The 13,744-nt window shown below is 44.9% G+C and overlaps 1 protein-coding gene across 7 annotated transcripts in view; it reads left to right on the top strand.

Moving 5' to 3' along the window:
• The window catches only part of kaznb (kazrin, periplakin interacting protein b), a 116,204-nt gene that overhangs the window by 15,261 nt on the left and 87,199 nt on the right, over positions 1-13,744 (top strand). For all 7 annotated transcript variants that reach the window (XR_012926562.1, XM_076025419.1, XM_076025420.1 and 4 more), the window contains exon 2: positions 8,080-8,237. Coding sequence is in view for 6 of the 7 variants with exons in the window: in XM_076025419.1 (XP_075881534.1) it covers positions 8,080-8,237 (158 nt within the window). In the remaining variant the exon portion in view is untranslated. The remainder of the gene's footprint in view (positions 1-8,079; positions 8,238-13,744) is intronic.

Below are 13,744 nucleotides of genomic sequence, written 5' to 3' on the forward strand. Positions count from 1 at the left end.
CATCATAATAAAACGGATTAGAGGCTCATGCGAGACAGTCTGCGTCGATTGCAGCTGCGTGACGGCAGGAACCTGAATGGTTAAATAATCGAGGCCCGGGATGGTGTTTTTAAGTGGTTTCGGGGCTCTCGCTGTGGAACGGAGTCGGAGCTGGTTCTGATTCCTCCATCGCCTCAACTTTTGCCGTTGCCCTGCGAGTTGCAATCACGTGTGTCTCGTAAACAACAGCGACAACACCGAAAAAAAAAAAAAAAAAAAAAACCCTCCTTAAAAAAGCGATTTGATCCCAAATGCATGACTGGCAGTTGAGGAGTGTGTGAGGAAAAAGGGATTATGAAAACGTGATTTTCCCAGAGGAACATCGTCAGTCTTCGCTCCGTCATGAATTTTGATTTGTTGTTTCCTGCTAAGGCAGTGTGGAGAATCTGCAGGGGGGAGCTGATCCCCCTCCGCAGCCCTGCAGGCGTCACAGTCAAGATGTTTTCCTCCGGCCCACCCCCGGCTCACTTGCTAAATAGCCCGGATCACGTGCGAGGACGTTCAGGAGCCTGTCGGACGAGGATCGTCCCCATTTAATTTGCTCCGACTCCAAGTTTGCCCGTTGTTTTGTCGTTTGGAAATTCTTTTACAGCTGCCAATTAAAACGTGTCTTGTTTTTCCAAAGGAAATGACTTTGATTATTATGTGTTACAAGTCACAAAAGAACCCGGTGAGGTTACAAAGAAGGAAGAATTGTACAAATTGAGCCGAACCCCCCTTCCAAGACAGATGGACTGCTGAAGATTCTGGCCCAGTTTCAACTGCGCTGCATGTCAGAAGTCCTTCAGAAACGAACGGGCGGTGCCTTTGGCCGGCGTTTGTCCGTACAAAGTGCTCAAGCTGCTGCAAGCTTGTAAAACAATCGTGGCCGCAGTGTGGACGCGGCAACGCTGGCAGTGTTATCAGAACTGGACGGCGGAAGAGCAGCTTTTCGCCCGCCGCCCGCCGCAGCTCCAAACAGAAGCCTCGCGCTGATAGGACCTGTTCAGCGGCAGAGAAATATGACTGGCCAGTGTTGAATGTGGCAGACAGCACGGCTCAACCAGTCACAAGTTGTGCCAGTGAAAAGGGAACTTGTAGAGAACTTCTGCAAGTTCTCTACATGGTGGACGTTGGCAATACAGCGGTGGAACAAAGTTTTTGGACATCCTCTGCATTAGCTGTCCATGTCTAAATTGGACGTTTCATCATGCTAATACAGTGTAATGTCCTGTCACACACATCCAGGGCAATGATTCAGTTTCCTTCCTTTTCCTTTAGTACCATCTAAACTTTAATTGCAACCAAGCTTTCAGTGCAAGTTTTCTATCTAATCTTTGCTCAGCAAACATTTGTGGTGTGTTGGAGGCCTCTGGTTGGACCTTTCGGTTGGTCTCCTGGAAGATCTGCAGAGAATTGAAGCCTTCTGAGGCTTTGCTGTGACAACCTGTAAAATCGTCAGAGAGATGCACGTCGATGTTGTGTTGGATTCAATGTTTTTATTTTGTGCCATTATTACTGTTACTTTAGTTAGTTTTTGTCAGTGAGAATCTTTCAAAAGGACATACATACATACGTAGAAATATATTACAATGAACACAATGGCAGGAAATAGCCTACCGTGCATTGGAGCAGAACCTTTCATTTTGTGCGACTTAAGAGATACAAATCACATTTATGCACCATCATATTATTCCATGGTGGGGCCGTCCGAACCAATTTGAAGTGTGTGGATGATGATGATGATGTGACACTGGAGTAGCTAAACAAGCCGAAAATAAGCTTGTTGCGTGGTGGGAACTATTAAAACGGGGACTCGAGGGGATCCTCCGGGTCGCCGTGGACGGAGAAGAGACGCCTGGCTGTCTGCCTCGGCTCCCTGCACTCGGCCTCCTCTCCCGCTGGAAATTTCCGTTAGTGCTGCCTTAACGCAAAAAAAAAAAAAAGCCAATCGTTTTGAGCCGCTGTCACGAGCGCACACTCCACGTCCCGGGCCTCCATTTTCCCGGACGAAGCCGGGACGCGTCCATCTGCTCCGCGTCAGCCGTCAGTGGACGACTGCCAGGGGCAGAGGCATCATCGTGCGGAGCCATTTATAGGCTCTGTGTGTTCCCGACATAAAGATAAAACACACACACACACACACACACATGCAGGAGCGCGGCGGAACACGCTGGAACAGGCAAGGCACTCGGGATAAATTCTTCCTGCTGATCCGTCTGCCGCCAGAGAGCGTTTGAACCTGACGTGGGATGTTGCTCAGGGAGAAGAGACCTTCCCAGGTTCTCCTGGGGGCGACCACAGGCAGTCAGTCGTGCAGAATGAAGACGACCACAAAATGAAAGTGCTTTGTTGACATTTCTGTCAGAGCTACATGAACGCATTTATTGCGTTGAGTGCAATAAACGTACTCAACGCTGCTAATGAATGAATGTGTATCTTTGTGTATGTGACTTTATTTGTGTGTGTGTATATATATATATATATATATATTTTTTTTACTGACATTTTTTATTGTATTTCTTATTTTTCTTATTTTTATTTATTTATTGTGAATGTTGGGTACCGTAATAGGATTGCACTTTTTGATTTTGATTTTGATTCTGATCCATCCCTCCTTATGAACCCACCAGCGAGCTGGGTTTTTTTCTGTGTGTGTGTGTGTGTGTGTGTGTGTGTGTGTGTGTGTGTGTGTGTGTGTGTCAAAGGTTCAAACAGGTTCTCGCCCTGAGTGAAGTTGCGCCTCGTCTTGACGTCCATTGCAGCCTCATCACAACGTGATATTGCTGTTATCGTGCGGCTCCGTGGCAGCAGTTGGAGCAGAGACGTGGCCAAGCCTCCTCTCTCCACTCTGCGGGCGGGGATCGCTTTAGATTCCCGCAGACGGCCCCCCCGTCCCCCACTTCCCCCACACACTCCTCCACCCCATCCTTTCATCCGGCTCCGAGTCTTCTGGGGCTTCAAGTGTGAAGTTCTTGGAGCGTCTTCTTCAGAATGGCTTTAGTTTGAGCGAGCGGGAAACCCTGGCGGAGCGTCTCTCGTCTCACCTCATTCCGCTCAGTCTTGTCTCACAACTTGTTGAAAGAGATGTAGGGGAGGAAATATCTAGACACAAATAGTAATATCTCCCCAATACGTATTCCGTCGTTCCGGTGTCAAGGTGAGGATTTCAAAGTAAAATACATAATAATTCATTTAATCTGACTCCATTTGATAATAATAACTTTACTTTTATACATTGATTGAGAGAAAGACTTGATTAACAATTAAGAATATAGACTCAATAATAATAAACTTCTCGTGATCTGACATTAGTCTTCAGTTCAGGGATGGCTTCTATAAATTAACAAAACTATTCAGTTTGTTCATTAAACATGGAAGAATAGCCTGATGTCTGGGTTGGAGTATTCAGAGGTTAGTGAACATGATACCCAATCTTATCTGACCAACTCAGAGGTTAAGGGTTTGAATAATGTCCAGTGAAACTTACCATATAACTAAGGTCTTTGGGATTCTGATTAATCCCTATCTTAGTTCAGTGATGGCAGATATAGACAAAGCATTCAGTGACCTTCTTAACATAGAAGAACAGCCCAGACATCTAGGTTGAGATGTTCAGAGGTTTATATCTTCCAACTCAATAGTTAGAAAAACATGACACTCAATCTTTTCTATTCAACTCAGAGGTAAAGAGTACAAGCATTACTCAAATGAATTTACCATATAACTGAAGACTAAATCAATATCTGATGTCAGATTGCTCTCCACATAGAAACAAAAGTCTCAACAAGTTAATATTGAAGGGGAATGGATAACATACCAGTTTATTGCGATGTCCAGAGTAAAAATGCAGCAAAAATGTAACAGACCGGTTGTGTAAAAATGATGGTAGAAAAAATCAAGAAGTCAAAGAAAAAGAAGAAGAAGAGAGAGAGAGAGAGAGAGAGAGAGAGAGAGTGAAAAAGAGAGAGCGAGAGAGAGAGAGTGGGTCCCAGAAAAGGAGAGAGAAGAAAGAAGAGAGCCTCAGATTCTTGTTCCTTCCCTTAAATATCCTCCCAGAACAGAGACACTGCTAAAATGCATATTTAAAAGATTCAAATCAGATCAACTCTTCCTACTCGGGAACCTTTTGGTCATCAGGGGTAATTTTCCACAGCAACAATAGATCACCAAGACCTTCATACCTCTCGCACTGACACTCACAACATTTCAAAGGAAAGTTCTAAACAAAAGGCAGAGACAGTCCCTGAATGCAAATCCAACAAACACAAGGAGATACCTTTTGGCCCTCGGGGGTTCCTTTCCCACGACATGTAAATCATGTAAGTTAATTACAATAGGTGAGATTGATACAGTTGTAACCCCTGTCTTTGAAGAACTTCCATTGTTAGAGAAAACACTTCAGGATGTGGATTTGACTGTCTTACAGAGACGAGTTTTTATTTTATTTGCGCGCGTCACGCGGCGCCTTTCGCCGGGGCCGCCCCTCCTGACAGAACCCCCCCGACGTGCCTCATTAGGCTTCATTGTTAATGTTGTTTCGCTCCCGTGGGTGGCTGCGGCCGCCGTAATGAGCTGTCCACATCTAACAGCAGCTGCCGGCCACCTGCGTGGGGAAGGGGAGGGAATGTGATGTTTGTAAGATTTTAATGACGACACGTTGTTACATTTCATGTCAAAACCAGAGGAGCAGGGACACCTTGTCATTGACGAGGCGACAAATGTGTATCTTGTAACGAAAAAAAAAAAGTGTCAGTAGCGCAGATACTTGATAATTTATACATTTATTCGGAGTTTTAGTGCTTAGCTTTTAGCGTTTAGCTTTAAAACGCAGGACGCAATGTGCCGGGTTCGTTTTCGACTGGAGGGTGTCTAAGAAAGAAACAATGTTTTCACTGATTCACAGCCATGAGTGTATTCCTGCCTCACTGTTATTGGGATCTCTCTCTGAAAAATAAAGGTATTTATAGGAGAAGGTGCCCTTTTTACATGTAACTTGGCTTGAAGTTACTTCATTAGAAGCTGCATAAATTGACAAGTGACGAAGAAGAGGAAGAAGACAAGAAATTTTATTTTGCTCTTAAATTCAAACACACAGAGACACCTTTATATATGTATGTATGACAGCAGTGTCTTCCTGCAACAGTATGTTTAGATAAAAAATATTTACATCTATATTAGATATGTATGTGTATGTATATGTATATATGTATATAATGTACATGTGTATGTATATATATGTAAATATATGTTTGTATGTACATATATATATATATATATTTACATATATACATATATATATGTATATACTGTATATGTAAATATATATATGCGTTTATATATATATATATATCCATGTATGTATGTATGTATGTATGTATGTATGGATGTGAGCACATAGTTCCAGCAAGACACTGCTGTCAGGCTGCAGCACAGAAACAGATTTCACACAACATGAATATCAAACACTATGTTCTGTCTTTCTGATGTCTTTTTTTTTTTTTTTAAGTGACACAGTCTGCCAAGATATTCAGGGTGGCCGCAATAACATTTCATCTTGTCGAACGCAGCCTGTCTCCTGCATCACGTATCGCCGTGTGCGGCCAGACGTGTTGTGTCGACGCTGAGACCAGGAGCGGGCACCAGCGGCCGACCGGGGGAGTCTGACAGCGTGTTATTTTCTGCAGCAGCATGCCATTAACCTAGCGCCTCTCGGTGGCAGAGGTTTACCTTGCAGATGTTGCATGAGAAATTAGAGTCTAATCGTCAGCGTCCTTCTGTCGGCTCCTCTCCCGCTCTGCGCTGATTTAATACGCACCCAGGGCTCAAGTGACGGCCGGGAAGCGAGGCCATAAATCTTTGATCACTTTGCTGAAAAGCCGTCCTTGGCCGTGGCCGGCGAGACACATGTTGCCTCAGTGGCTCTGTCAGCCTCCAGTTGACCTCCCGGTCTATTCACCGCCGCATGTGGGGAGTGAAAGTCGGGAGTGAGTGCCCGTCTCCTTCAGACGTCTCCTGGCTGCACTCCGACAGCTCCGGCCCTCTGACGTTCCCTCACAAATGGGCTTTGTCACAGATTCATCTACTGAGGAAGACTCGATGTTTTCCGATTCCCCCAAAAGCGTGACTTTTTTTTTCTCTGCTATTTGTGTGAATGTGTCCTTTGTTTGGAGAAAACACTAATGACTTGTGATATCTTTTTGAAAGGGTTGTTTGAGGTTCCTGTCAACAGAGTGTAGAAGACAGGAGATTAGATAAGATACACGTTTATTAGGGCTTAGAAGGGGAAAATTACACAGTGGATGGCATCAGTTTGAGGCTGAGACAAACAAGGGAAGGCAGTAGAAGAATATAACTGTGACCTTAATAATGAACGGAAAAAAAGAAATGTAATATCGACATGTTCCTGTGTTTGTGGGGGTTCACTAGGTAGATATGGGAGAATTTCTCAGAGAATAGAGAATAATGTCAACATAATGATTCCAAATTTGTGTCTCCTCCCATTCCTCATCAAATCAGCCCTGTTGTTGTGTTTCACTTTGTATATAAATGCAGCCGGCACACCTGTACGCACTGTATGTGCGTCCATGTGGATGTAGGTGTGCAAGTGAATGTGTCTTTGCCCATCCGGCTTTGTTTGTTTGTTTCGATAGCATCTTCTGGCCGGCTGGCCGGTCTCCTCTGCCAGTCAGCTAACGACAATTTCGTTCCAAAAATCTTGGTCCAATGTTGCTGATTTTTAGCTGCTCTTTCAGTTTTAATTGGGGAGAACTTTCTAATAATGACCCCTCTGACAAAATGTCTTTCGTGGCTCGGCCGTGATATCAGAGCCGCTCACAAATTTTCCTCCCACACACATATACCCACACGCTCCAATCACGTGGCACTGTACAAACATCTCTTATGGCACTTTTCCATAAGGCAGCCGTGGTAGTTTTAAATTGAATATCTGTATGGTGTAAGCAGAAAAGACACAGTGAGAACGACGCCAGAAAGCCGGTCTTTTGATGGGCATTTGCGGCTGGCGAGTGACCACTGTACAAGAATACACTCGAGCAGGCCAGAGGTTGCAAGGCCAGAGGTTGCGAGGCCAGCTGTACATCAATGTAAAGAAGAACCCCTTATTTGGATGTCCACAAGACAGGGCACAGCAGTTTTGCCACACCTGGACTCTAGAAGACTGTGGACTCCATCGTGGGTTCACCGTTGGGTGATGTTGCTTTGTTTTGCTGTGATCATTTGGATGACCTTCAGTAAACTGGCAAGAAGTGACTCTGATTCTCGACTACATTTAGAGTTCATTGATCACCGGCTACGAACGAGTTATTGAGCATTAACTGCCAGGGAAGACCCAAAGACATCTGCACTGGCCCACGAGTCCTTCCTGGAGGCGACACAGCCTCAGGGCTGCTGCACTCGACTCGGCTTCGTATGTCTCACATATTGATTGAATACCACTTGATTGTGGGTGGAGTCATCAGAGCAAGACGCCATGACACAACGTATTGGAACCATATTCATATGACTACAATCACTTACTAGGTTTTACCAGGTTTTAAATAGTAGCTGGTGCCAGGTACTACCACCTAACAGAAAAGCTTAAAAACCAAGTAGAGCCAAATTGCATTGGGCCGAGTAGGTGTCAGCGGAATATCCCCATTTAAAGCACAGTCAGGCCCTAAAGTCATACTGTTAACTCACCATATTGCCAGCATAGTCCTGCCTAACAGAGCGGACATTATTGGAGGGCTTCCTCCGGAAATAAATGCATTATATTATGCTTCAGACAGTGACGGTGCACTAGTAATGGATTTAGCCTAATGATTCCCCTCTTGTCCAGAGGAGGGATTATTCTGAAGTTGAGAACAATGGCTTCGGATGAAGCAAATCAAACAAGACTGGAGCAAGAGAGCCCCGGAACAGACGGAGGGGCAGAAGGAGAAGGGGGAGGACTGAACTCGCGGCCCTTTGGCCGACATGCCGGCAAATGAGCAGCTCACGCTTCCATGCAGACTTTCTTTTTTTCTTAATTGACACGCTTGTCCTGTGCTTCTCCCGCAGCGGTGCAGTCTCTCAACAACCTCAACGACCAGATCGCCCACTTCGTGGTGGCCAGACCCTGTAGCCTGGCGGACGAGGACGAGGCCTTCATCCCGGCGGAGCGGGACTCTCTGAAGAAGTCCATGACTCTGATGAGACATCTGCTCATGGATGCCCAGGTAGCGCCTCCTCCTGTCGCTCCGTCATCGATGCGTTGCCTCTGGGGGTTTTTCAGAAAGAGCTTGCGGTGTCCTTCCCAAGGCAAGAAACGATACTGTGGTGCATATGCAGAGAGATGAAAAAAAAGTTTGACTTGCACATTTTACATAAAAATGTTTTATTCAGGGATATCAAGGGGAACTTATTACCTTGTCAGTCATCTTGTAGATAATAGACACACAAAGTACTGCTTGATTAAACAATATTAAGACTAAAGCAATGTTCTGACTTCAACACGGACCTGAATTGCTGACATTTTTTCCGTCCATCTTGAAAAACTCCATTCAGACCTGGTTTCAGTATCACATAACCAGCCAGTGTCGTTTCAGTGGCGATGCAAACAGGAAGTTGCTGCAGGCTTCCTCGAAACACTACAGAATAAGGAGGAACTCTGGTGCCTTTGCAGCTGCGAAAGACATTAGCGTGGATGCTGCGTTAGCGTGGATGCTGCGTTAGCGTGGATGCTGCGTTAGCGGCACATTTTTCGGAACTGGGTAGTTTTTGCTCAAAGTGAAATAAGAACAACAGACACTGGCTCTCGGCTGTCGGGTCTGAATCCTCTTTTTGTTGGGAAAGAAGTTTTGGTTGAACACTGTGGTGCATACAGCAGGGGCAGCAATTTAAGCGATTTCAGTGATTTCACCTCTCAGTTTCACTTCTCACACCAAAGCTGTTGCTATAACTGTACAAAGTCTGATTGGTCTGCTTGAATATAACAACGTCAACAAATTGGCGTTGTCCAATCAGCTTTCTCTTGCTTTCTTCTGTCAGATATATCAATGAAATAACCTCCCTAGATTTGGGAAACGTTCTGTCCTCCATGCTAACAGTAGTTCCGACCTTCCCCACCCTGTCTCGCGTATCTCTGAGCATTATCTTTAATTTGAGCCCAGATGTGCTGACCAGCTTCACTTCTCCTCAACCTGTCACTGGGACAGCTCAGGGAAGATTAGTATGTTCTCTTCCCCATTAACTGAAATTCAACCACCCAACTCTGCAATGAAAAACCTTTCCCCCTTGCCAATTATTAAGTTATCATTGCAACTTTCATCGTAGTGGTTAATTCAAGAAATGCAAGCACGGAAAATGTGTTGCTCTTTGTTTTTGCAAACAAGCACAGCAAACATTTTTCTTCTTTCTCCTGTTATTTCCATCAAATGATTAATGTGTATCGTCCTGGAGCTATTTCTCTTTTTATCTATTTGCCTTCTGCTATTTGACGAACCTTTGAATTGATAGCTTGACACGGTGATGCATGGGGTCATTCATTAGCCTCCACCGTGAAGGATACAGAACCCCCCCCATCCCCTAATTTCCCCAAGTTATTTACTCCGACAGAGAGCCATTGATTAAAGGGAAGGTAATTCAACAGAAAGCCATTTCTTTCGCCCCAGCTCAGTCGTATGAAATCCTGCATGAGAGATTGTTTGCCCGCAGTCTTATTCAGGAATATAACCTCAGTGATGGATGACTTGAAAGCCACAGACGGGAGTGCCGATTATCTCGGCCAGAAGTTGTGCTTGGAAAAAAAGTTTTGCCGGTGATTGTCAATGTTGAGAGAACCGTTCCGAGGGCAACATTCCTCTGCCTGTTGGCCCTGTTTGTGTCAGGCGGCCCACACAACCTTTTACATTCAGTCCCCCCTCCCCACCCTCCCTACAAAGGCTTGTCAAACGGAGGCATCCACCTGCTGGGAGCTGTTGTTTTCAGCTGTCAGAGGACAAAACAGCTCAGCAGGGGGAACCTGACGTGTGACTGCCAGCCAAGACGATGATATGTGTCGAGGGTACAGTGATTCCAAATGTCAGATGCTCTCTTGCCAGGCAGGGGTCAATGCCCATTCCATACAATCCTCGGACCTGCTTCCCCGTAGAAGCTGCGACTTCAACTGTATCGACTCACCTCTGTGGCATAAAGCAAAATGAAACACACAAATCCTCTTGCCTAAGGCCCTTTTGTGGCTCGAGGATTTGGTCTCATCATCCCTGGTCATGTTTCACACATCATGATGCGTGAAGACAAGTGAAGGGGGAGACGGAGGATAAGGCAGGAGGTCGAGGGAAGGAGAGGAAAAGTGCCTGTAACAGCAGCAAAACAGCAGAGGATTAGTTTAGCGAAAATGGAAACGCTTTGTTAAAAAAAATAGTACATGTGAACAGAGGCCATGTTCAGCAAATTATTTTGCAGCTGCGGAAAAAGAAACAGTGCACCCATGATACATGTAATACCAGCTTTTCAAACCTATTACGCATGAAGGCAGATAAGTCACATAAAAATAAAAGAACAGAGGCCGAAATGAAATGCAAGTCTTATTTTGTCTATTAGAGCCTGTGATGCGTAATTTGACAACAAATAAACAAGCACAGCTCCTCTGGCTGCATACAAAACCCCCCAAAGATAGCAGTCAATTAGTCAAGTATGAACAATTGTATGAAAAGTCAGAACAACAACTAATGTGGAGGTTGAATTCATTAGTGTTATGGTCTAGTGCTACGACAGCTGTGTGAAAAGAATGATTGACCCCCAGGAAGACTGACGGCATCACAGCCCAAAATGACTTGGAATGCACGCAAAGGTCCACATGTGACTGTGGTGATTGAAAGGGTCATCAGATAAGATAAAAAAACTAAAAAAAAAAACTCCTCTATTATATTGGAAAAATAACACGTATAGGAATGAGTCACATTAAAGTCAGGTTTCAACTTGAGTTACCAGCTGTAAATTACCTTATTGACGCTGGCAGCAGAACTGAGATTCCAGTCGCTGGAGGGATGTCGAGGATGTGGAGGAGAAGGATTATGGATTTCCGAGAGTCTCGCAGGTCAAAACCAGAGTTGAGCTCATCTCGCAGTGTGGCTCAGGTCATCTGGAGAGGTTTATATTCAGGAAAAATGTGAAGGATTGTATAATCAGGACTCCTTGTTATCGGCCCCTCTTTATTTTTTTTTGAACTTTAGCAATTCTCCATGCAAATCAGAGCACAAGCTTCAATGAGACGCCTTTTGCAAATGCAAAATTTATGCTGCAAGATTTATCTTGTAATCTGAACGAATGCTGAACTCCCCTGCTCTGAAACCATAATTATTTTCTACATTAAGGATTTAGTTGAATTTGTTTGGCGACATCAAATACTGAAAGTCACTCAGGGGGGTGGGGGTGGGGGTGGGCTGAATCCAGCATCAAACTTCAGCGCCGAGAAAAAGAAAAAATCCAAGTTCACCACCACTAAGAGGCAGAAAATTAATTTAGAAGGGATTTGAATAGTTTCCCTTTGAATGCTGTCGCAGACTTGATTGCCTCATTTGTCATTTGTACGGATGAATTATTTATGTCAGTGTCGCTGCGCTGTGGCGAGTAATCAGATGCGTTTCAGTGGGTGTGGAGGCTGCGAGTTGATGTAGTGGAACGTTGCGCCACATTAGCTCCTTCAGGTGGAAGAGTCAGCGGGCGACAGTAGTGACCCCATGATGCCGTTACACAAGAGGTGTTGCTCACCAAGCTGAGCACAAAGATGCAAAAGATCAAAATAAGCCACCTGCAGGCTGAATGTTAGACTGAGTGTTAGACTACTGGCTCTGGGTTTCGCCTACGACAGCCTCAGCTGGCGACCACCTTCTTGGTCCTGACGAAGTGCGAGTGTATCATTGATTTCTGTTGCATTAGCTCGCCATGAAATTTGCAGCTTAAGTGAGATTGACATGGGTGTTACAGGGGGTTTGTATGGCTTTGTAGCGGTGCCACTTTGCGTGCTGCGACCCGGACTCGATAAGAGCTGACAGGTGGAGCTGACGGATATTGGATCTTTCAGGCCGGCGCTTGCACAATAACGGGACAAGACCGAGCCTGCGGTGTCTAATGGAGGACTATGGGATCCCCACCGAGATCACAGACTTAATTATCGTGCATAGTCATCCGTGCAGGGCAGGTCAACTCTTCCGGCGCTTAAATGTCAGGACGGTGTCAAGCAGGGATGTGTCCTGTCACCATCTCTGTTCCCTCTGGCAGTAGATTGGAACTTCAGTAGACGGCGTAGGAGCAGATGGTTGACCTCGACTCTGCAGGTGACATACACAGATATAAACGCAGGAGAAGACTTAGCGGGACGCTCAGATCAGGCATCCAGACTTGATCTGGCACACGTTCAAGGCAAAAATCACAAAGATCCCCACAAGGTGGGCGGAGTCACTGTCTCGTTATCAGCCATTGGTTTCTGAATACCCTTTCTGAAGCCTACAGACTGGTTTCATAGTTAGCACCATGTTTGGGTTCCAGTTTGACTTGATACCTCAGGATTCAACATATGGATGTGTGGATGGGATTTAAGCTTCCACCCGCTGGTGAACCTACTGCAGTTGGCTGCCTAATCAGACACAATGGACATTAGTGACTTTTTCAGGGATTTTTTTCCCCTCGTGATTTAAAGCAGCAAAAATGTTTTAACCAGTTTGTAACATCAATTATCATTTTCTTTTTGCAACCAACTTTGGTGGTTCCTGCTGGCCAAATGACAGAATGCAGGTTTTCGTACTTCCACACTACCTCCTGTTTAAAACCAGAAGCTCTATCCATCTTTCTATACAGTCAATGTACAGAAAGAGACAAAGAGGAGCATTTTCATGATCTTCCTCCACACCACCGGGTGGAGCAAGATTGTGAACGCAAGGGTGAAATTTAAGGCTGTCACAAAAATCTGGAGTTTACTAAAATCAGTATTTTTAACTCCAGCTTGAGGCAGATCAGACGTCAAGAACAACAAAACTCACAGGCTGGAAACATTCGTGAACATCTGTTGGAGAGAATGTTGGAAGTCCAGTGGAGAGACAAAGTAGGCAGTGTAGTTTATCCCTGTGGGAAAACAACAAACCCAGATCCAACTGACTCGCAAATTGTAAGGACACGCCCCCCTCAGGAAACCTTCCACAGACATCACCCGACACAATCTCGGAACGGATCCTGTAATGGGCTGAACTGGGGCCAGACCTAGAAAGCCAATATCTGTCTGTCTCAGACCAATCATGGATCTTTACAGTCGACACTCATAGGGATGCATGGCTAGCGTCAAAAAGTACAGCAGGAAAATATACCTGTCCATCTTCAAAACCAGATAACCGACCTCGGCCCAAATCTCAATTTACTGGCAGTGACAAATATCTGGAATGTTTGGCAGCCAATATTTAGTGCCAACCCATTAATCTCTTGCTCTTATACACACATCAGCATGTTGACATTAAATTCACGTCCACAGGCCAAGTTGGCTGCTTCTAAACATTGGTTCAAGTCGGTTAAAAAGATATGTGGACCAATTTAAAAAAATGTCACTTTAAAAAGGCAGTTTTAATATTTGGAAAAATCATCACTTTTTTTTTAAGTTGTCATTCACGCTGATTGCAATAATAACAGAGCTACCTTAATTTATTATTGAGCTGGGCCGAATGAGAGGATCAATATGAGCCTGAGCTCTTTAAAA

The sequence above is a fragment of the Nelusetta ayraudi genome, unplaced genomic scaffold (assembly GCF_046127955.1).
Source record: "Nelusetta ayraudi isolate G7.1 ecotype Tasmania unplaced genomic scaffold, CSIRO-AGI_Nayr_v1 ptg000017l, whole genome shotgun sequence".
Taxonomy (NCBI): Eukaryota; Metazoa; Chordata; class Actinopteri; order Tetraodontiformes; family Monacanthidae; genus Nelusetta; species Nelusetta ayraudi.